This window comes from Heteronotia binoei, chromosome 17 (assembly GCF_032191835.1).
Source record: "Heteronotia binoei isolate CCM8104 ecotype False Entrance Well chromosome 17, APGP_CSIRO_Hbin_v1, whole genome shotgun sequence".
Taxonomy (NCBI): Eukaryota; Metazoa; Chordata; class Lepidosauria; order Squamata; family Gekkonidae; genus Heteronotia; species Heteronotia binoei.
In genome coordinates, this window is record NC_083239.1 from 31,831,126 (window position 1) to 31,855,196 (window position 24,071).

A 24,071-nucleotide genomic window follows, 5' to 3' on the forward strand; every position below is an offset into this window, starting at 1 on the left:
TAATCTTCCCCCTGCTTGACCTTTCTGGCCCCTCCACTGCTTGCCTGCTGCCTTCCTTGCTCACCCATAGCCTTTCTCACCCACCACCACTTTCCTCACCTGCCCACTGCCTTCCTTGCCTGCCTTTCTCTCCTGCCCGCTGCCTTCCTTGGCCATCCGCCACTTTCCTTGCCCACCCACCACCTTTCTCACCTGTCTTTCTCTCCTGCCCACCACCTTCCTTTCCTGCCTTTCTCACCAGCCCACCACCACCTGCCCTGTGGCCTTCCCATTTAAATTTTTTATCTCCTGGGCCCCCACCCCCAACTAAAATTTTCTGGCTATGGGCCTGTAGCGGCTATGGGACTGAGTGGCAAGCCAGCAAGTTTAACACTTTTATCTTTGCTGTGAACTTCCTGAGTGACCCAAGTGGAGATAAGAAAATGCTTCATTCACAACCCCCATAATCAGGGCTTTTTTTGTAGCAGGAACTTCTTTGCATACACTCCCCCCCCCCCCCGATGTAGCCAATCCTCCTGGAGCTTACAGTAGGCCCTGTAATAAAAGTCCTGTAAGCTCCTGGAGGATTGGCTACATCAGGGGTGTGTGGCCTAACATGCAAAGGAGTTCCTGCTACAAAAAAGCCCTGCCCATAATTAACTTATGGAACTCACTGCTGCTGGATGTAGTGATGGACATTAGTGCAGATGGTTTCAAAGTGGGATTAGATAAACTGATGGAGGAGAAGCAAGTGGCTCTGTCTTTCTCAGCCTCACTCCTTCACCTGTGATACAAAGATGATAGCACTGATTTGCCTTATAGGGTCAATGTATGCATAGCAACACACATATGAATGATGAAGTGCTTGAACAAATGCTGTGGAAATACTAATAATGCTAATGCTAATAATAATATCATAGGGAATAATGAAACAAAGGTTCTTTGGGACTTCTGATTGCAAATAGATAAACAGCTCTGGGACTGTTTTCAATTAAAGTAGGTCTCCAGGTTGTCAGAAGGTTAGCTTTATTGATAGACAGAAATAGTAGCAATACACCTCTGCGTCAGAACTGGCTCACCTGTGTGGTGGCCAGTACTTTATATCCTCCCTAGGGCCATTATGCAGCCTGCAAAATGTTAACAGTGCAAAAGCCTGTGCGAAGCAATACAAATTAGTTCACATCAACATCTCACCCCTCCTAAACAATAAGCAGTTTGAGCTGGCTCTGGGATGAGATAGGACGGCATGGAGAAGGCAGCTCCAATCTTCTCCACCAGGTAGAAACAAATACTTGTGATCAGGGCTTTGTTTGTTGAAAAAGCCCAGCAGGAACTAATTTGCATATTAGGCCACACCCCCTTTTGTCAGCACTGTTTCACACAGGACTTTTTTTTTTTGTAGAAAAAGCCCAGCAGGGACTCATTTGCATAGTAGGCCATGCCCCCTGACACCAAGCCAGCCGGAACGGCGTTCCTGTGTGTTCCTGCTCAAAAAAATCTCTGCTTATGATTGTTACACAGACAGAGCAAAGCAGGCACAGTTCACCCTCCCCCATATTCCCAAGACAACAGAGTAAGTCAGTACATAGTAACACCAAAATGGCAAGGCCCCTTGACACCTGGAGCATAACACCTTTGATAGAAAAAATGAGGTTTGAATAATTAATATTGCAATCCCAGGAGACAGCAGAATAGAAAAGAAAGAACAGGAGAAGACCACAAAATACCAAGACCTACAAACAGAGCACCTCTGGGGTAAAAAAGTGACCATTGTGCCAGTTGTCATTGGAGCCCTTGGAGCAGTGCCTAGAAGTCTGAAGAAGCACCTGGACATTCTGGGCACTGAGCAGATAACAGCAGCTCAGCTCCAGAAGACAGTGTTGTTTGGAACAGCAAGAATCCAGCAAAGATGTGTCTGCAATTCCCAAGGACAGCCAGAACTTGAACTGCAGAACACCGTCTATCAGTGAAATATCTGACTGTGACGATGATGACAACGACAACAACAACAACAATAATCAGGGCTTTTTTGAGCAGGAACGCACAGGAATGCAGTTCTGGCTGGCTTGGTGTCAGGGGGTGTGGCTTAATATGCAGATAAATTTCTACAGGGCTTTTTAAAAAACACACCCTGTGCAAAACAGTGGCAACATCAGGGGGTGTGGCCTAATATGCAAATGAGTTCCTGCTGGCCTTTTCTACAAAAAAACATCAACAACAACAATAACAATCTGTCTCTCAGGTTGAATGCAATTGACCTTGGGCAGAAGAAGGCAGAGTATGGAGGCTTTTCCACGTCAAGCCAAGTGACGCTGGTGGCTTCCTCTGCAGATCACGGGCAGAGGGTGGAATGCCATGCATACAGTTCGGTCCTCTCTGAAGGTGTGAACGCCTTTTACCAGCTCAATATCCTATGTAAGTCGTGAAGTTGTCCATCAAGGGAAGGGGTTGCAGTCTGAGTCTTTGGTGTCCGGCACTTGAATGATCTTTGCTGCCAGCAAGCCAGTTGGTTAATTGGATTGATGCTTTGGTTAATTATTGCCCTGGAACTTTAGTCAAGTCTGTTCTCTGGGAAAGAAGGAGAGTTAATGGAGAGGTGCTGTCTAATTGCAGCCGCAGCTCTTTGAAATACTCTTGGGCATCCTAGACTAGAAAGAAAGACAGGACTTTGTTCATGCTATGCATACGTAAACTGATAGAACTCGCTATCACTGGATGTCGTTATGGGCACTACTGTAGAGGGCTTAAAAGGGGACTGGACAAATTCACAGGGGAGAAGTCCACTGATGACTACAGGGAAAACCTCTAAGTTTTAGAAGGTAAACCTCTGAATGCAGAGTGTAGGAAGAAGGGCAGGTTTAGGCCTTTGTGCTCTCTGCCTGTGGGCCTTCTAGGATTGCCAGCTTCCAGGTGGGGCCTGGAGATCTCCTGGAATTATAACTGATCCCCAGACAACAGAGATCAGCTCCCCCGCAGAAAATGCTTATAGTCAACCCTCCAAAGCCTTATAATGCTCTGAGGCCCTTCCCCTCTCCAAACCCCACCCTCCGCAGTCTTCACACACCCCAATCTCCAGGAGTTTCCCAACTTGGAGCTGGCAACCTTAATTAGCCTTCTGGTTGCCCAGTATGGGAAACAGCACAGTAGACAAGATCAACTCTTCTCCCGTGGTGCTTTTCTAAAGTAAGGAGCTTTCTGTCCTCTGGTTGTCACAGTTCCTCCAGAGTTCTCTGCTGAGCAGCCCCATGCTGTGCAAGTTGCAGAGTATGAAGTTATCCGGTTGCCTCTGCTGGTCTCTGCCAGCCCTCCTGAGATCACCTACCGCTGGAGCTTCCTTGGAGAGGTAATTCTGACAGGTGGGTTCTACGTAGGGTTACCAAGTCCAATTCAAGAAATATCTGGGGACTTTGGGGGCGGAGCCAGGAGACTTTGGGGCAGAGCCAGAAACAAGGGTGTGACAAGCATAATTGAACTCCAAGGGAGTTCTGGCCATCACATTTCAAGGGACTGAACGCTTTTTAAATGCCTTCCTTCCATAGGAAATAATGAAGGATAGGGGCACCTTCTTTTGGGGCACACAGAATTGGACCCCTTGTCCAATCTTTTTGAAACTTGGAGGGTATTTTGAGGAGAGGCACCTGATGCTACGCTGAAAATTTGGGGCCTCTACCTCAAAAAACAGCCCCCCACCGAGCCCCAGATACCCACGGATCCATTCTCCATTATTTCCTATGGGAATACATCTCCATAGGGAATAATAAAGTTCCCAGCAGATATTTCCCTCCCCTTCCCCCGCTTTCTGATGACCCTGAAGCAGGGGGAGGGTCTCCAAACCGGGGGATCCCCTGCCCCCACCTGGGGATTGGCAACCCTAGTTCTACGAGGTTGCTAGGACAAAGTGCCTAAATGGAGAAAGATCCTTAGAACTGGGCCCAGCTTAGGCTTGCAACAGGGCCCATGGGCTGGATAGAATGTGTATGAGAGTTCCCAATTCTTAGGATGATAATGCTGGCACTGTCCTTGGCCACTGACTGAGTGACCAGAGGTCCCTGCTCCAATGATCTTCCAGTCTAAAATTTGGTACAGGGAGAGTCCTGGAGCTGAGGGTTATCAGGAAGAAAGTTTTGCTTTAGTAAAGCCTGAGGACTACAGGGGTAAGCCAAAATCTTCAGAGAAGTTGTGGATTTATGTATTATTTAGAATAGTCATGTACCCATCTTTCTCCCTGGCATATCAGGATCCAGACAGGTAAAAACAACATAAACACAATTTCATAAACAAGCATTAAGACCAAGAGGTTTTTAATTATTTGTCACACCTGGCCTTGAAATATTATTGCATTTCTGCTCTTTAATTTTTACTCTTTTCTTGACATTTGAGGCTGGACTGCTGCGCTTTTAATGATCATTGTTGCTTTTGTTGATGTTGATGCTGCTGGGTTTTTTTTATTAGTTTTATTGTTTTAACACATATCATGAGCTGCCTTGGAAATGTTTTTTCAAGCAAGTGATCTATAAATACCTGAAACAAACAAATAAAATGGGTTTGGTTCCAACTTGCAGAATAGCCTATTGCCAAAGGCACCCCTTGGCACCAAGGGAGCCTTAATTATAGAGAGGTGTGTGCCATATGACTTTTGCACACTGATGCACAAAGCAGCCAACACAAAGGCTCTGGGATAGATATGCCAAGTGGTGATACACCATTTCCCTTATCTATTGGTCACCAGTTCTGAGAACTCGTTGCCTGCAATGGCTGTTAACACCCCAGTCACGAACCCCACGTTCCATTATGTTTTCTGTGTCTGCTCTAGAGGGTTCCCCGCGGTACCACTTGCGAGATGGTGGATCTCTGGAGATCTCGAAGGTGATACGTGGAGATGCTGGCCGGTACTCAGTCCACTGTGAGAACTCAGAAGGGTACAGTGAGATGACCATTTTGCTGGATGTCCAATGTAAGCCCAACTTTTTTTGTTTCTGTGGGCCAGAGTGTCAGGTCTACGACTATCTTCAATAATAAAGACTCTCCATTTCTTTAGGATTAGTGTTTATTATAAGATAGGATAGTACCACTGGCGAAGCCAGTCATGAAACTGAGGTGGGAGACAAGTGAAGGCATATATATGTGAAAGCAGTTAGCTGTTACATCTCACACCTAGCTTTCTGGCACAAGATAAGTTCAATACTCTTAAGTTGTTGCAAAGCAGACTTTCTCACATTATGAAATTCATTAGCACAATATTCTAATAGATAGTGATAACCTTGAGAGACAGAGACTGTTAGAAGGCCCAAATACTTTCATTTCCCAGCAGCTTGGCAGGTGTTTCAAAACAGCAACAGGATAGAATATAGCACTAACATGGCAAGGGAACTTGACACAGAGAAATAAGATGCTTGGTCTGTCATTCTCAGCCCTAGCCAACTGTTGCATGCTGTAACCTGTTTAAGGTTTTCCTTAAAAATTACAATCCCCAATCTCACCAGGCTGGGTTATATTAAAAAGTTTCCATGCTGTTGGGGCTGTCGCTGAATCAGGACCCAGACAGGTAACAACATAAAAACAATTTCACAAACAAACATTAATGCCAAGAGGTTTTTATTTATTTGTTTCACTTGGCCTTGAAATATTATTGAATTTCTGTTCTTTTGTTTTTAGTCTTTTCTTGAAATTGAGCTGTTGCTGCTTTTAATAAGCATCATTGTTGCTTATGTTGATGCTGCTTTTTAATGAGTTTTATTGTTTTAATGCATACCTTGAGCTGTCTTGGAATTGTTTTTTTCAAGCAAGTGAGATATAAACACCTCAAATAAATAAACTGGAACTGGGGTGGTGCCAACTTGCAGAATAGCCTATTGCCTTCCCCTGAATTTCTTCCCCTTCCCCTGGATTTCCCTAACATTGTTCTCTTGTGAAACAAACCTTCTCTCCCTAATAGATGCACCATCCATCCGCAGCATAGGAGACCCAACCACTGTGGACCTAGGAGGCTCGGCTGAGATTACGTGCCAAGCTGAGGCCAACCCTGCACCTGCGGGCATGTTCAAATGGAGATGGCTGGTAAGACTCTGAGCTAAATGTAAAGAAGGCTGTATCTGTATATATTTATATATGTGCAGGCCTTGAATTCAGCAGGAGCTCACAGGAGCACAGCTCCTGAACCTTTCTGAAGGCTCCTCCTCCTCCTCCCCACCTAGGAGCACAGAGAGCCAGTTTGGTGTAGTGGTTAAGTGTGCAGACTCTTATCTGGGAGAATCGGGTTTGATTCCCCACTCTTCAACTTGCACCTGCTGGAATGGCCTTGGGTCAGCCATAGCTCTGGCAGAGGTTGTCCTTGAAAGGGCAGCTGCTGTGAGAGCCCTCTCAACCCCACCCACCTCACAGGGTGTCTGTTGTGGGGGAGGAAGATAAAGGAGATTGTGAGCCACTCTGAGACTCTGAGATTCGGAGTGGAGGGCAGGATATAAATCCAATATCTTCTTCTTCTTCTTCTACCTACCTTATCCATTGAATAGTAGGTGGAGCTGCATAACAAGCCCTTGATTAGGAGAGCGAGCAGCCAGCCAGCCACCAGGGGCTTTGCCACACCCCCAGCAGCCCTCATTAAACCCTGGAGAAGCTCACGCCACCCTTTCTCCACTTCTTGTGGGATTTTGGATGGTGGGTGACTGTGGAGGGGGGGGTGGCCAAGGAGAGCCCCAGGTGAGCGAGGCCTGCTTGGACTGGCTGGATCTCTAGCCAGCCCAAGCAGGCCTCACTCGCCTGGGGCTCTCCTTTCTTACATTGGGTTGCTTTTGACTGTTGGTGGGGCAGCATATGCTAAGGAGTTATGCTAATGAGCTCCACCACCTATTTTTCTACAAAACAACCCCTGTATATGTATATGTGTATGTATATATATGTGTGTGTGTGTGTGTGTTTGTACACTGGAAGCTCTGCAGCAGGAAAAAAAATCAAGTTATCTGTACCGGCAGCCCCCTTCCTGTGCCTTTCCCTTTATATAAAAAAACTGCAACCTTTTCCCAGTTCAGCTGATAAGATAGAGCCTTGCAAAGGGAAGAGATGACCTTTCCTTGAAGCTTTTGTTTACTAAGTGCTAGAGAGATCCCTTTGAAGGGCACCTAGCTGGACTATACTAGGTGATTACCAGGTACTGGACATTATCTGCTTCGGCTTGGCTGGAGAGAAAGCGTTTGAGGGACAGCCAGTGAATAACTGAAAAGGCAGAGTTGTAAATTAACGTGTGAAACAAGAAAAGCTTCAAGACTCCAGGAATTTTTTTCAAAAGGAAGCAGCCCTTGTTGTGTGCTTTCTTAAAATAGTCTGTCTCTCAACAGTCAATTCATGGGCTTTTTTCTGTGGTAGGTCCAGCCCTTTGGAATGGCTCACCAGCGTGGGCACAAAGGATGCCTTTGCTTTCTGCAGCAGGGAAGGAATGCAAAATACGTTTATTTCAGAGGTTGTTTGGTGGCAGGGAAACTGGATAGCTCAGGGGCGGCCAGTGGTAGCTCTCCAGATGTTTTTTGCCTACAGCCCCCAGCCATTGGCCATGCTGGCTGGGGCTGATGGGAGTTGTAGGCAAAAAACATCTGGAGAGCTACCGTTGGCCACCCGTGGGATAGCTGATGTGGCTATGTTTTTAGCGGGTGTGTTGTTTCTGCCTTGTTGACGGGCTGCCATATTCTTTTGTGCGTTTGCAGCTTGAATATGTGAATGCATAACGCTGCTTTATACTGAACCAGACCTTTGGCCCTTCGAGGTTGGTATGTCTCAGATGGGCAGCAGCTCCAAGATCTCAGGCCTTTCACATCACTTCCACATCACATCACATCTGGGGCTCTGGAGGGACTGTTCTTTGAGGTAGAGGCACCAAATTTTCAGCATAGCATCCAGTGCCTCTCCCCAAACTACCCTCCAAGTTTCAAAAGGATTGGACCAGGGGGTCCAATTCTATGAGCCCCTAAAGAAGGTGCACCTATCCTTCATTATTTCCAGTGGAGGGAAGGCATTTAAAAGCTGTGTGGTCCCTTTAAATGTGATGGCCAGGACTTCCTTTGGAGTTCAGTTATGCTTGTCACAACCTTGCTCCTGGTTCCACTCCCAATGCCTCCTGGTTTCACCCCTAAAGTCCCCAGATATTTCTTGAATTGGAACCTAATCCTTTTAGCTAAAAGATGCTGAGGATTGAACCTGGCACTTTCTGCATGTAAAGCAGAGGCTCTTCCCACTGAGGCACAGCTTCTCCTTGCTGTTGCTTTGTTAAACACTTTGAGCCCAAGGAGATAAGGCAGAATATAACTATTTGAAATTAAATTAAACATCTTCCCCCCCCTGATACGTTCTTTGGCTCAGGGAAATAGGATATCTGAAATATACTGGTCATTCATCTTTACATCTGGGGAGAGGAAGCACTTTTTGGTTAAGCACTTTGTGACCATAAGATCCCTGGTTTAGTCCTTAGTACTATCTGGGTCCTTTTTTAGGGTTGCCAATCCCCAGGTGGGGACAGGGGATCCCCCGGTTTGGAGGCCCTTCCCCCCGCTTCAGGGTCATCAGAAAGTGGGAGGGGAGGAGGGAAATGCCTGCTGTACACTCCATTATTCCCTATGGAGACCAATTCCCATAGGTTATAATGGAGAATTGATCTGTGGGTATCTGGGGCTGTTTTTAAGGCAGAGGCACCAAATTTTCAGCATAGCATACGGTGCCTTTCCTCAAAACACCCTCCAGGTTTCAAACATATTGGACCAGGGGGTCCAATTCTATGAACATGCCCCAAAAGAACATGCCCCTATCCATCATTATTTCCAATGGAGGGAAGGCATTTAAAAGGTGTGCGGCCCCTTTAAATGTGATAGCCAGAACTCCCTTAGGATTTCAACTATACTAGTTGCAACCTTGCTCCTGGCTGCACCCCTATTTACTCCTGGCTCCACCCCCAACCCCAGATATTTCTTGAATTGGACCTGGCAACCCTGGTCCTTTTTTTTCAATTAACGATTTTTATTGAACTTTCTACACTTTTGGAATGGGACTGTGAGTACAGAACAGACCCCCTCCCCCCAAGCAACAGGAACACACAAGCAAGGAAAAGGAGAATGTGGAAAATCTCATTGACTGGCCCAAGGTCACCCAGGAACTTCCTGGCTGAGCTGGGTTCTGACCTTGGGCCTCCCAAACCATAGCATGACATGAACCATTGATTGCATCACCCTGGCTCTAATCTCTTCCAACCTCTCACAGGGTGATTTGGAACGTAACCTGGAAGAGATGGGCATTGAACTGCTGTCAGAGGGGCTGGTGGGACGGCTGCATGTCCCGGAGGCAAAGCGAGCCCACGCTGGACTCTATGAATGCCAGGTAGACAACGGCATTTCCCCAGCAGCGCGGAGCAGTGCCCGCTTGGTTGTGCAATGTAAGTGACTTGCTAAGGTACCCCTTGTTGTATCCTCAACCAACAGATGCATTCTAAAGTCCTTTTTTCCACCTCCATCATCACCCACCATCCGACAGTGGTATTTCCTTATGTCTTCAAATGGGGCTCCCATTACATTTTGCTGAAAATCCTCTCCACCTTCATCTATGCAAAAGGCCATAGCATCAGTTCTGCAATTGCAAAGCTCTTTTAATAGAATCATAAGAGTTGGAAGGGACCCCCAGGGTCATCTAGTCCAACACCCCCACACAATGCAGGAAATTCACAAACACCTCCCGCTAAATTAACAGGATCAGCACTGCTGTCAGATGGCCATCTAGCCTCTGTTTAAAAACCTGCAAGAGGTGGGGGCAGCCACACAATGGCTTCCGCAGCTTACCTTCAGTCACACAGTGAAGATCCTTGTGTTGTGGTGGCAGCTGCTGCCAAAGCAACATTTAAAGAAAAATCTGCCCAGTCAGTCAAAGCTCCAATGGCAAATCAGAAGCCTTGCTGGTGAAAAGGGGGTGGAATTCTAGCAGCAGCTCCTTTGCATATTAGGCCACACCCACCTGGTGTAGCCAATCCTCCAAGAGCTTACAAAAAAGAGCCTTGTAAACTCTTGGAGGATTGGCTACATCAGGGATGTGTGGCCTAATATACAAAGGAGCTCCTGCTAGAATTCCACTGCTGCCTGGCCCTGCCAATTGTCTAAAAACAACTGGCAGTCAACAGAAGAAGGTGTTTGTTGGCACCTTAATACCCACAAACACCATGTTGGGGACCCCTGCTGGAGTGTGGAGCTGAAATTCTGGCAGCTCTCCTGAAATTTGACATGCTCGCTGACTAGTCTGCCTATTAGTCATGCTTGCATGAAAGCTGTAGAAGTTCTAATGATGTTGACTTTTTGGATCCATTTTCACCTTCCTGTTTCCAGTTCCCCCAGAGATCATGAAGACCCCTGGACAGAGAAAAGTGGGAGCTTCAGGGGATGGGATAAGCACAGCCACCCTCCTGTGCCATGCTCAAGGCGTCCCCCCGGTGGAATTCAGTTGGGCCAAGAAAGGAGCTGCTCTCGATCTCCAGGACCCCAGGTGAAAGTCCACAGCTCATCAGATATGTGGAATATATAGTCCAGATATAGCCTTAGCCTCTGGGATCCTGTATCCATATGCCCCAGCTCTCTCCCAGCTGACAACTGCAGGAGACATGCATCTATTCAGGGCTTTTTTTTGTAGCAGGAACTCTTTTGCATATTAGGCCACACACCCCTGATGCAGCCAATCCTCCAAGAGCTTACAGGGCCTGCTGTTTTAGACTTTCAGTTTATATAAAATGTGCCCAACTGTACCGCTATTTATAACATATATGACTTATCAAATTGTCTTGTTCTATTGATTTGGTTTTAAATGTCATTTTATGCTGTTTTTAGAATATTGTGATCCACCCTGAGCCCGTTTTGGGAAAGAGCGGAATAGAAATTGCCCAAATAAATAAATAAAATGAATACTGTAAGCTCCAGGAGGATTGGCTACATCAGGGGTGTGTGGCCTATTATGCAAAGGAGTTCCTGCTACCAAAAAAGCTCTGCATCTATTTAATATGCTATATGGTTTGGGTTTTATTTTAGAGAACCCACAGCAAATCATTTGATGGGTGCCGCTATTCTGGTTTTCAGATTTGGTTTGGGTTCAGCAGTGACTCAAAGTTGTTTGCTTACGGTTCAAGCCAATCACGTCTTGGTACCTGGTTCGGCATATATCTAAACACAGGTCAACTGCAGATGAGATGGGGAGAATTAGATATATAATTCAGATCACAGCTTTGCAAGGCAGAATGGGGGGTGCAGGATAAGAATTAGGTTTAGATGCCTCTAATGAACGCGCCTCATTTATTATAACTAAATGTCAGCCGTCACCTATTAAATTGGATGAAGGATGTATTCGCCAGAAAGGGAGCTCGAACACTAAATGGCACATTCATAACGTGTTTTTAATTTGTAATGTTTAATTACAGCAGGTGGCACTTTTAACCCTTAAAGTACCCTTTCTCCTGCTTGCTGGTTCTTGGGCTTTTTATGGCCGGAGAACAAATTCTGAGGACGGGGTTGCGATCTTGTGTGTTCCTGCTAATGCTTTGTTAGTATTCACAGGGACAACGATTGGGCGGGTTTGTTTATTCCTTCTCTGCCTGCCATGCAAATATCCCACTCCTGCAACTCAAATGCCTACTTAGCCTTGAAGTTCAAGGGGTGACTTCGTGCCAGCTGCTCTCTCTCAGCCTGTAGGGTCCCCGTGACGATAAAATAGGAGGCAGGAACACTGCGTCCCTCTGACCTTAGAAGCACCACGGCATAAAAACGTGATGGGCAGGATAACATGGCCCAGCGCTTGACACCTTTTTTTTACTATCTCAGCAGCTGTTTAAAATCTTTCCATGTCTCCTGATGGTTTAAGGAACTCTGTGCTGATCTGACTTGGCTTTGCCCCAGATTGGCCTGGCTCTGCCTCTTGCAACAAAGACCTAATTAATGCCGGTTCAGAGGGCAGCTCGTGTTGCTCTGCAGCAGAACAGCTCGATTCCAGCCCAGCAGCACCTCAGAGACCAGCCAGAGTTTCAGGGCAGAAGCTTTTGACAGCCAAAACTCTCTTCGTCAGACACGAACAAAGTAGGAAGGATCAGAGAAGTCCATTTCTACTCTATTAGTGTCTGACGAAGGGAGCTCTGAGTCTCAAAAGCTTCTGCTCTGAAACTCTGGTTGATCTCTTAAGGTGCTGCCAGACTTAAATCCAGGGCTTTCTTTGTAGCAGGAACTCCTTTGCATATTAGGCCACACTCCCTGATGTAGCCAATCAAGAGCTTACAGGGTCTACTGTAAGCTCCAGGAGGATTGGCTACACCAGGGGGTGTGGCCTAATATGCAAATGAGTTCATGCTACATGAAAAGCCCTGCTTAAATCTAATTTAATGCAGGGAGTGTCATTTAGTCGTGGAGCGGACTCAGGTGACTGTTCCCCAGGAATTCGCAGAATCAGGGCTTTTTTTTTGTAGTAAGAACTCATTTGCATATTAGGCCACACCTGATGCAGCCAATCCTCCTGGCGCTTACAGTAAGCCCTATACTAAGAGCCCTGCAAGCTCTTAGTACAGGAGGATTGGCTACATCAGGGGCGTGTGACCTAATCTGCAAAGGAGCTCCTGCTACAAAAAAAGCCCTGCCTAGAATTGTAGCAATTATGAAGGTTAAAAAAACAACAACACTGCAAAATGCTTTTGAAATGCACCTGGTATGTATGCAGTGAAATCTTGACCAATTCCGAGCAGGACTGCCAAGTGAGTGGGGCAAAGGGAAACAAAATCCCAGGGGCCCACAGAGCTGGGCAAGCCTTTGAAATATCATTTTCATAGGACATTTGGTTTGGATCCTCCCAGTGTGGTGGTAGGGTTGCCAGGTCTCCCACTACCAATCCAGTTCAGTTCTCTAGGATTGGCAAAAACTCTATGGTTTTTATCATGGAACAATTTGGGCAAAATTGTTGAGCATCCCGCGATACCACTTCCAGTTTTCACCAGAAGTGATGTCAGCAAGCCTGCAGCCCTGCACCTGGGATGCTCCTGGGGGGTGCTGGCTGTGGCCTGGCAGGCCCATGCGAGGGGCCTCAAGGGGCCATCTTTGCTTGCAGGACCGAGGTGGTGCTCTATCACCCATCTCCAAAAGTAGACTTTAATCTTACTGTGTATCCATCTTCTACCTCCACCCCTTTTTGGTGAGAAGGCAGGACATACACACAGGCACGCAGAAACACGTACTCTCTTGAAGGACCTTGAAATGTAATTCTTGGGGGAAAACCCTTCAGGCTTCTGCCTTTCCAGCAGAATCTCTTTCTGACTTGTCCTTTTGTGACTCTCATTCAGGTACACAGTGCTCACGGAACACAAAGCATCTTTGCAGACCAGCATTTTAACCATTGCCAATGTGAGCTCGGCTTATGACTACGGCCTCTTCACCTGCACGGCCAGCAATGCGATGGGCACTGATGCTCTCGACATCCACCTGCTTAGTATCAGTAAGTCACCAGCGGGCTGTGGGCCAAGGGTTACGCTGATGCAGAACTGGAGGGGTGAAGAGTTGCCATTCCTTTAATGATACCCCTAACATTTGATTCTTCCTTTCCTCAACAGACCGCCCTGACCCCCCAACACAGCTAAAGGTTGTCGCTGTTGCCCACAACTGGCTGGCTTTGGAGTGGACCCCTGGTTTTGATGGAGGGCTTAAGCAAAGCTTTCACATGAGGTAGGAGTCATTAGACAGAAGGCACGTTCAGGGTACAAATGTCAACCAGTCTGAGATTAGTTTAGCTGACATGACCACAGAGCTCTGCTAGAGATCTCATTGCTCCGAGACAGGAAGACAAAAAGATAACATACTCATCGTTAGAAAACTGATTAGGATCTGTGACAGAGAAAAAATATTTCAGGTGGTTAGGAAAACCATTTTAGGCTTGCCAGTCCCCCGGTCAGGACAGGGGATCCTCCGTCCCCAGGTTCTGTTGCTTCTGCTGCTCCCAAACCCAGCAGTGTTACATGCACTATTATGTCACTTCTAGGGAAAACATAGAAGTGACAGAGGGTAGCTCTAGGAAACTCTATGGTTTACAGCCGGGCAACCCTAAATCAGTGGCTAAAGATTCTTAAAATCTGTTCAGCGCTATAACACAGGGGTGGCCAATGGTAGCTGTCCAGATGTTTTTTGCCTACACTCCCATCAGCCCCAGCCATTGGCCATGCTGGCTGGGGCTGATGGGAGTTGTAGGCAAAAAACATCTGGGGAGCTACCATGGCCACGCCCTGCTATAACATGCTGAAAGTGCTCTGCATTAGATCGCATCTAATGATAATTATATAACTTAGGGTTCCCAATCCCCAGGTCTAGATGCGGGATCCTCTGCTTTCTGATCCTCCTTTCCACTGCCGGCCACCTGGCCTACCCCCAAACAGCCACGGCATGCAGGACATTCCTGACACAGTGAAGTCATATGGAAATGACATCATCACATTGGGGATGTCACGCAGTGACATTCTGGCTTTTGGGCAGAACTATGGTTTGAGGGCAGTTTTACCATAGAGTTTTATTCTCAAACGAAGGCATTGCTGGGTGATGCCCCAGCATTATGATGTCACTTTCACATGATGTCATCACATCAGGGATGTCACATGACGTCCCAGCCCCCTCCAAGAACACGACCCAAATACCCCCACCGGTGAGAAGGTAGGACCTGGCAACCCTACATAAACCTTGTCAGGTAGGTCAATATAATTATTCTCATCGCGCAGGTGGAGAACTGAAACCAGGACAGAAACGGGGACAGGCTTGCCAAAAGATCACAGGCTGCTTAGTGGGTTTATGACAAAGGAGACATTTCAGTCAGAGACTTTATTGATTTTTAGAATAAACCTTTCCCCCTGGGATCTTGACCGTAGCTAATGAGATGCATCCAAATGAGGGATCAGACCTTGAATGTTTCTTCCTAATTCCAACTTCCCACTTCCTTCCACCAGATATCATCGGCTGGGAGCTCCTAGCTTTCTGGAGGTGGCTGTTTTCCCACCGCAGTCATCCACTTTCACCTTGACGGGACTGCACCCGAACACGCCCTACAATGTCTCTGTCAATGCCCACAATGCTCTTGGCGAAAGTGACTTTGCCGATGGTGGCATGGGGCTCATTGTCACCACGACAGGTAAGGAGCATCTCACTGTGGAGCAAGGACTGACCCTGGTCTAGAGCACTAGGACAATCTGGATTTTTAAGGTTAGGAATCCATATAGATGATCAAGTACGCGAAGCATGGTATTACTTCCTTAACAGGTATGTTAAGCATGGTTTTAATTTAAAGATTTATACCTTGCCTTTCATTTGAAAGTGATTTTGTGATCCTCAAATGACTAGTAAACCACTTTGAGCCATGAGGATAGGTGGGGTATAAATATTTAAATAAAGAAAAATAAGGGAGGGGGTCCCGTCACACCACAGTTTTAAATAGAATATTAATCCCTTCCAACTACTCAGAAATCCTTGGATTTCTGACCAATGGCAGATGCCAGAAAGTTTTTATGCACATATCTGTGATCCCTGGGCAACTGTGATTTGAGCAGAGTGTTCCCAGGGTTTCTGATAACTATTGGGAGACAGCTTATTCTGAGACTGCCTTCCCCATCCCTGACAGAAGAATACATTAAAGATGTTTGATTAGAACAGAAATGCTGCTACTACCCCTGTGACACCTTTCCTCAGCCCTTTAGAATAGCTCAGGGCCACAGAATTTCGCACTCTAGTGCCCCCTCCCCATGTGACCATTGTTTTTGGCCAGGAGTGGGGATAGTTTCACGTGGGGAGGCATCATAGCCTGTTGTAGAAGAGCAGGTTTCAAGTCCAGTAGCACCTTAAAGACCAACAAGATTTCCAGCTTTTGAGAGTTGAACAGGGCTTCTTTTTTTGTATCAGGAACTCCTTTGCCTATTAGGCCACACACCCCTGAGGTAGCCAATCCTCCATGAGCTTGCAGGGATCTTAGTACAGGACCTACTATAAGCTCTTGGAAGATTGGCTACATCAGGGGTGTGTGGCCTAATATGCAAAGGATTTCCTGCTCCAAAGAAAAGCCTTTGTCATTGGTCAGAGCGTGGAAGTTCTCTGAGGCTGCTCCTTCTCTGGACTACGGCTGAACGCTTTCAAAGAGGGAGAGAAGGAGAGGTGCGCAGCCTTCCTTGTCTCTTCAACTTCTGGCCGGTTACAGAGTCCGGAGCATCCTTCACTGGAATGCTTTGGACCAGAGGTGGCCAAACTTGCTTAACGTAAGAGCCACATAGAATAAAAGTCAAATGTTTGAAAGCCACAAGAGATGAACATCAGATGTTTGAGGGAAGGAAGGAAGGAAAACAGATCAGGGGAGGGAGAGGTGGAAATAAAGCAACTTTAGCTTTAAATGCATTCTCCAAGCCACTGGCTAGCTTGGCTTGGAGAAGTGCTTTAAAGAGACAAATGCCTTCTCCAAGCTGATGGGGTGGTGGGGACTTTGAGAGCCACACAATATGTGTGAAAGAGCCACATGTGGCTCCTGAGCCACAGTCTGGCGACCCCTGCTTTAGATTTTCTCTGCAGATGAACTGGGTCAGTAAAAGACTCTAGACAATTGAAGTGACAGAAGCTGGCAGAGATCTCTAAGTTTCCTGCTGCCTTTTCTGGCAGTGGCAATAGACTGTTTCCACATATAATGTGGCTTTGGTAAGCAAAACCACCTTCTACCTTGTCCTTCTTCTGATGCTGCTAGAACAGGGGTGGCCAAACTTGCTTCATGTAAGAGCCACATAGAATAAACGTCAGATGTTTGAGAGCTGCAAGACAGTAAGGCAGGCAGGAAGGAAAGGTGGAAAGAAAGCAAATAGATGGAATGAGGGTGGAGGTGGAAAGAAAGCAACTTTAAATGCAATCTCCAAGCTGCGGGCTGGCTTGGCTCAATTTAATGAGAGAAATGCCTTCCCAAAGCTGGCTCACAGGGTGGTGGGGGCTTCGAGAGCCACAGAATGGCTGTGATCGCACATACTAAATAATAAACTTTCAATCCACTTTCCAACTGGATTTTGCCAGTTCTCATAGAAAAATCCAGTAGGAAAGTGCACTGAAAGTGCTTTATTTAGTGTGTGGGATCGCAGCCAATTTGTGTGAAAGAGCCACATGTGGCTCCCAAGCCACCCCGGTGCTAGAATATCATTAACATCCTGTCCTTGTTCAATAACTTTCTTTCCAGAGATAGAGAAGAAGCCAATGGACATAACGCCCCAAACGCCACCCATGCATGAACCAGGTACCATAGCTACTGCACTGTCCTTGACTGTTTCTTCTTATGGAAGGTGGCAGAGAACCCAAACTCCCCGAGACTCCTTCATTTCTGGCCAATGGCTGTGGCTAGACTGGTCTTCTGGTGCAATGGTGGCCTTCCAAGAGGGAAAAGGGTGTTCAACTTGGATGTGATGTTCCTGGTAGTCGGGGCTATGCTGCCCTTGCTTTGCTGTGGAGGACATGCAAAGCTTCGGGTTGGAGAGGCGATGGGGTTTCACCAACTTGTTTCTCCACTTTTCCAAATTAGGGTTGCCAAGTCCAATTCAAGAAATACCTGGGGACTTTGGGGGTGGAGCTAGGAGATATTGGGGGTGGAGCCAGGAGCAAGGCTGTGACAAGCATAATTGAACTCCAAAGGGAGTTCTGGCCATCACATTTAGAGGGACTGCAAACCTTTTAAATACCTTCCCTCCACTGGAAATAATGAATGATAGGGGCATCTTCTTTTGGAGCTCATAGAATTGGATCCCCTGGTCCAATATTTTTGAAACTTGGGAGGTGTTTTGGAGAGAGGAACTGGATGCTATGCTGAAAATTTGGTGCCTCTACCTCAAAAAACAGCTGCCCCAGATACACGCAGATCAATTCTCCATTATACTCTATTGGAATCGATCTTCATAGGGAATAATGGAATGCCCAGCAGACATTTCCCTCTCCCCCCTGCTTTCTGATGACCCTGAAGCGGGGGAAGGGCCTCCAAACTGGAGAATTGCCTGCCCCCACCTGGGGATTGGCAACCCTATTCCCTATCCTCTGCTCTTCCACACTCTCTAAACAGGAATACTTCAGCCTCCTTGGCCTGCTGCAGACCCTCCTTAAATAGGCTGCCATTCTAATCCCCCCTCCCCCCCTGGCTTGCTCCTCCCCTCTACCCCTTCGCCCAATCAGAAGTGTCCCAGAACTGCTTCTCAGCTGCAGCTTTTTTCTGGGCTGCTCCCTTTCCCTTGATGATGTGACTGGCACCACCTAGCACTTGTTTCTGAGCCCAGAGTCTGCAGCTCCAGCTGGCCTGGTTTGGCTGCTTCATGGCTGGGCTGCTGCAGCTGCCAGTTGTGTTGGGGTTGTCTCAGTCAAGGTAAGTTGACCCTGAAAGTCTGGGTTGGGTTCCTTTCGCTGGATGTTGGTCCCTGGATTCTGGTCAATTGCTGTGGCTGGCGAGTTCTACTCCTGTATACTTTAGACCAGGGGTGGCCAAACTTACTTTAACATAAGAGCCACATAGAACAAATGTCAGATGTTTGAGAGTCACAAGACATGAATGTCAGATGTTTGAGAGCTGCAAGGAAGGAAAACACATAGATGGGGAGAGAGAGGTAGAAAGAAAGCAACTTTAAATGCATTTCCAGGCTGCCTGGAGAAGTGATTTAAAGAGAGAAATGGCCAACGGAGTACTGGGGGCTTTGAGAGCCACACAATATGTGTGAAAGACAAAGAGCCACATGTGGCTTCCGAGCCGCAGTTTGGCCACCCCTGCTTTAGACCTTCCATGTTGGGAGATAAATTGGGGTCACTGCATGGTTTCAAGGAATATGTTGTAAAAGACTCTAGACAGTTGAAATGACAGAAATCAGAAGATCTCATCTGTGTCTTTCCTGGGATGTTTAGCATTTTGATCCAGTATAAAAGATGGTTGGATAAGCAAGACAGTCTCCTTTCCTGTCCTTCACGTGACGCTGTCAAAATTTGGTTCCCACCCAGTCTTTACTCAATGACTTCTCTTGCAGGGATAAACGGGGAGCCGATTGAGAGAGAGCCGAGAACTCCACCTGTGACTGAACCAGGTATGATGATATTTATCATCTTAACTGTCAGTGCCTTCTTCTGTCCCCGTGTTATCCCTTCACTGTAAATGGCTGTGGACGTCTTTGGTGGCTTCTGATCATTCTCGCCAAAATGCTGATGCCTGATGCAGAATTCAGCATTCGGAGATTCACCCTCTCCATCCCCCCCCCCCCATTAAAAAACCACACACGTTTCTGGTCCATATGAGTATTAAGAGAAGCCTGATGCAAACAGACAGTATTTGTAGGAAAAAAATGAGCGAGACTTCAGAGGGCAGGAGTTGGAGGGAACTGTTACATACATTTAGCAGGAGGAGGCTGACAGAAGATAAGTATTCGTAAAGGCACTTAATGCACATATTTTCTTCAGGTCTGCTTTCCCCCTCCCTCAGTTTGCACACCGTTTGATGCAGCATTTGGATTCATTTATTTGTTTCTTTTGGTGCAGAGTACAAACAGCCTTGACTGGGGCTTGTAATTAAATGCCTCTCGGCACAATTAGTTTATTACAGGATAAATGTGCATCGTTTCCCATTTGATGTGCACAATCTATATGTCTGCCCTCAAGGTTGTGTTTCCGTTGCAGAGATATTACAGCTTCGGTGAGCCGAAATGCTTTTTCTTCGCAGGAAAATAGCCCTTTTTCTCCCAGATACCAGGATCAATGGCTATACTGCAGTGGTCTTTAGCTCCATGTAGGTCCAGATCCCCTGGTGGGTTGTGCAGCCCTGCCTGCTGCCAAGGGGGACAGTCCTCTTGATTTCCCTGCTCGCCTGCAGGACTATGAGGCAGGATCACTCGGTAGTGGAAAGGATTCCTTTGTAGCGCAGGCTGATTCGGAGTCCCCACGCCCTACAAAAACCCACCTTTGCCTTCTCCTCCCCAGTGCTAAGCATGCTGCTTAGCTGCCCCAAGCTCCCATTGGCTGACAGTGCTCCGCTGGTTGGTGCTCCCATTAGTGCAAAGATATTACCAGAGAGCTCTTGGAGATTCCTAGAGAGGCAGGATGTCCCTTCTAGGATTTCCCTGAAGGAACATAACATTGTTCCTCCCCAGACTCCTGCCAGTTGCCAGCCCCACTCCCCACCCTATCATATGGGCTCTGATGTCACATGACTTTCTGTCATGTTTGCAGCTGTGTTGAGGGTTGCCAGCTCCAGGTTGAGAGATTTGAGGGTGGAGCCTGGGGCACTGGGGAAGGAAGGGACCTCAGTTGAGCATAATGCTTTTTTTTTGTAGCAGGAACTCCTTTGCATATTAGGCCACACACCCCTGATGTAGCCAATCCTCCTGGAGCTTACAGGGCTCTTAGTAGGCTTCCCAAACCTCCCGCCCTGGCGGGGGACCCCAGGATTTCCAGCCTCTTCCCCTGCTCCCTAAAAAAACGGAAGTGGGGGGAGGGGGGGAAATGGCGGCAAGGAGCGCGGCGAGCCGCCCCATCTCGGAGCGGGCGACGCCGCTGCGCGGCTGCCGCCTCTTCTCCGCTCACCGTAGCTGCTCCTCCGAGATGGGCTCAGGCTGAGCCCATCTCGGAGGAGCAGCTAAGATGAAGCCGAGAAGAGGCGGCAGCAGGGCAGCGCCATCGCCCGCTCTGCCTCTGAGGTAAAATCCGAGAAGGGGAGGGTGGAGGCAGGCCAGGAGCGTGGTGAGCCGCGAATCTGGGCCCTTCTAGGACCCGGACTCGCGGCTTGCCACGCTCCTGGCCTGCCTCCACCCTCCCCTTCTCGGATTTTACCTCAGAGGCAGAGCGGGTGATGGCGCTGCGCTGCTGCCGCCTCTTCTCGGCTTCATTTTAGCTGCTCCTCCGAGATGGGCTCAGCCTGAGCCCATCTCGGAGGAGCAGCTACGGTGAGCGGAGAAGAGGCAGCAGCAGCGCAGCGGCCGCCCGCTCCGAGATGGAGCGGCTCGCCACGCTCTTGGTGCCGTTTCCCCCCCTCCCCCTAGCTCCACCCCAGTGTCTTCTGGCTCCACCCCCAAAGCCTCCTGGCTCCACCCCCAAAGTCCCCAGATATTTCTGAAATTGGACTTGGCAACCCTAGCTCTTAGTACAGGGTCTACTATAAGCTCCTGGGGAATTGGCTACATCAGGGGGCATGGCCTAATATGCAAAGGAGTTCCTGCTACAAAAAAAGCCCTGCATAACACTATACAGTTTACCGCTCCAAAGCAGCTACTGCCTTCCAAGGAACTGATCTCTATAGTCTGGAGATCAGTTGTAGTTCTGGGAGATCCCCAGGCCCCACCTGGAAATTAGCAGCCTGATGGGTTCCAGTTCATTAAAAAACCCCCAAAGCAAACAGGACAAATGGCAGCTAGGCTATTCCCTTCCCTTTCTTCCCGCACAAATTGAATTGTTGCACAACACCCATGAAGGAATCCTGCCTTTTATGCTGTGGGGAAGGGGGAGTTCTCAATGGGACTCCCGGGTTCGTCTTCCGCATGCGTGGAAGTGCTGGTCCCAGGCACCATCTTTTTAATTTTGCCTTTCCAGGCAGCCCTGCATTACCCCTTTTCCTCATTGAGCTCCTTGGTGCTGTGGGAGGGATCCTGATCGTTTCTAGCCTCTCCCTCCTGGGCTACCTGTTCTGTAAGCGGCGGGCCCAAGCCTTGGAAGGTAAGCACGTGCATAAACCCAGTGGCGTCACTGGGGTGGGTTGCACCCTGGGGCCAAGTGCGTGGGTTGCACCCTGGGGCCAAGTCGGTTGCACCCTGGGGCCAAGTGTGCCGGACTCGGAGGGAAGAGCAGCAGTCCTCGTGCGCTGCCCAGAGGTGCTAAATCCCTCGCGTTCGAACAAAGGAAGCCTCCGCCTGGAGAAGCCGAAAGATTTGGGGACGGTAACCGTCCCGAAACTTGAGGAGAGGCGCTGCTCGTCCTGCAAACTACTTCTTCCATCAGTCCGTCCCTCCCAAGGCGCTGGCGGCGGCGCGGGCTTGTGCAAGACCAGTTGCTAGCCGAGAGCGGCGGCTGGGGGAGCTCAGCGCACCTGGCGAGAACCAGCGAGAAAGAAGCCCGCTTCGGGTCCTCGTCGCCTGCCCCCTCCTCCCCCGCCGCCAGCAGCAGCGCCTGCGGTGCGGAGTCTTCAGCACTGGCGCTCATGCGCACTGCCGGCAATGCTCCTGCGCTACCCCTCACCCGCTCCTCCTCTTGCTGCTGCGAGCGCGGCCGATGCCGCCTGTTTTCCTCCTGCGTGAGGGACTCCCTCGCTCTCTGCCTGCCTGCCCCCTTCCCTTCCCTCCTGCGCCCCGCGCGTCTAAAGCCTCCTTTCCCTCGCTGGTTGGCTCGCAACGTCCTCCCTTCCCTGGTTTGCCTGCTCGCCCTCTGATGCCTGCCTGCGGAGAGCTGCGCTTTCCTCTTCCCTCCCGGCCTTCTCTCGCTTCGCCACTGCCTTGAAAGAGCCTCCCCGCGTCTCCCGCCAATAAAGACTGTGATTGCTTGCCGCCTGCTGCCTTCAAAGAGCCCTAGGGGGCCAATGAGAATGCTCTAGGGGGGGCCAATGGCCCCCTTGGCCCTGCCCTAGTGACGCCTCTGCATAAACCCCTGAGACTCAGGGCTGGATTAACAGTTAGGCCAAGTAGGCATTGGCCTATAGGCCCCCACACCTTTAGGGGCTCCACTCTGACTCCCTCCCAATTTCCCTCCTGTTTGCAGCCTTCTCAGGCTGCATGTGCCGCTAGCAACTGAGCTGCTCTTTGCCTGACTTGCTTGGTGCAGCTGCTGCTGGTGTTGTCTGCAAGTTTGCCTCTCTTTGCCTCTCCCCTGCAGCTTTGTCAAAGAGGCTTTAGAGAAGGTGCCTGCAGGCTGAGGCTGCAGAGAGGGCCACTGGTGGTGGTGATAATTTGCGAGGCCCCCCCCCCCTGAGATTTTGACTCCCTAGGGGCCTCCACAGGGTTTTTAATCCGGCACTGCCCTGAGTGACTTTGGTGGAGTTCAGGCAGTCGGTTCTGTCTTTTTCCTCTCAGTGGCGAACTGTCTAAAGAAGAGGTGGACCCTGTTAGGGTTGCCAGCTCTGGGTTGGGAAATTCCTGGAGATTTTTGGGGCAGAGCCTGGGGAGGGAGTGATTTGTGGAAAGGAGGAACCTCAGAGGGGTAAGATGCCATAACATTCATCCTCCAAAGCATCCATCTTCTCCAGAGGAACTAGGCTTGCCAACTCTGTGTTGGGAAATACCTGGCGATTTTGGAGGCGGAGCCTGGAGAGGGTGAGGTATGGGGACGGGAGGAATCTCAGTAGGCTTCCCAATCCCCAGGTCCCAGTGGGGGATCCCCTGGTTTTACAGGCTTTCCCCCTCCCCCAGCCAGCTGGCCGGCGGGGGAAGCTCCACCCCCATAGCCATTATGCACCTCCAGGAATGATTCCCATAGGGAATGATGGGGAATTGATCTGCGGGTGTCAGGGGCTCTGGGGGGGCTGTTTTTTGAGGCAGAGGCGCCAAATTTTCAGTATAGCATCTAGTGCCTCTCTCCAAAATACCTTTCAAGTTTCAAAAAGATTGGACCAGGGAGTCCAATTCTATGAGCCCCAAAAGAAGGTGCCCCTATCCTTCATTATTTTCTATAGAAGGAAGGCATTCTAAAATGTGTGCTGTCCCTTTAAATGTGATGGCCAGAACTCCCTTGGAGTTCAATTATGCTTGTCACACCCTTGCTCCTGGCTCCGCCCCCAGTGTCTCCTGGCTCCACCCCCAAAGTCTCCTGGCTCCACCCCCAAAGCCCCCAGATATTTCTTGAATTCGACTTGGCAACCCTAAATCTCAGCAAGTATATTGCCAGGCAGGCCACTCTCCAAAGCGGCCATTTTGTCAAAGGGACCTGAGCTCTGTACCTTGGAGACCAGTTGTAATTCCCGGAGATCTCCAGTCACCACTTAGTTTGCTGTTAATATAAGACCCCAGCTGGTTTTTGCCATCTGATTGCATAAGGCCTTCCTTTGTATTCTTGTTCTCTTTTGCAGGAGATGGGTCCAAAGTTGGAGCTGGGTGAGTATTAACTAGGCATGAG

General features: G+C 48.7%; 1 protein-coding gene across 1 annotated transcript in view; it reads left to right on the plus strand.

Moving 5' to 3' along the window:
• The window catches only part of NPHS1 (NPHS1 adhesion molecule, nephrin), a 55,030-nt gene that overhangs the window by 25,279 nt on the left and 5,680 nt on the right, over positions 1–24,071 (plus strand). The window contains exons 14-27 of the mRNA XM_060257638.1: positions 2,222–2,394; positions 3,195–3,335; positions 4,793–4,933; positions 5,915–6,036; positions 9,220–9,391; positions 10,329–10,485; positions 13,307–13,458; positions 13,574–13,685; positions 14,951–15,132; positions 17,200–17,256; positions 18,262–18,366; positions 19,016–19,072; positions 21,564–21,686; positions 24,025–24,049. Of these exons, the coding sequence (XP_060113621.1) occupies positions 2,222–2,394; positions 3,195–3,335; positions 4,793–4,933; positions 5,915–6,036; positions 9,220–9,391; positions 10,329–10,485; positions 13,307–13,458; positions 13,574–13,685; positions 14,951–15,132; positions 17,200–17,256; positions 18,262–18,366; positions 19,016–19,072; positions 21,564–21,686; positions 24,025–24,049 (1,719 nt within the window). The remainder of the gene's footprint in view (positions 1–2,221; positions 2,395–3,194; positions 3,336–4,792; positions 4,934–5,914; positions 6,037–9,219; positions 9,392–10,328; positions 10,486–13,306; positions 13,459–13,573; positions 13,686–14,950; positions 15,133–17,199; positions 17,257–18,261; positions 18,367–19,015; positions 19,073–21,563; positions 21,687–24,024; positions 24,050–24,071) is intronic.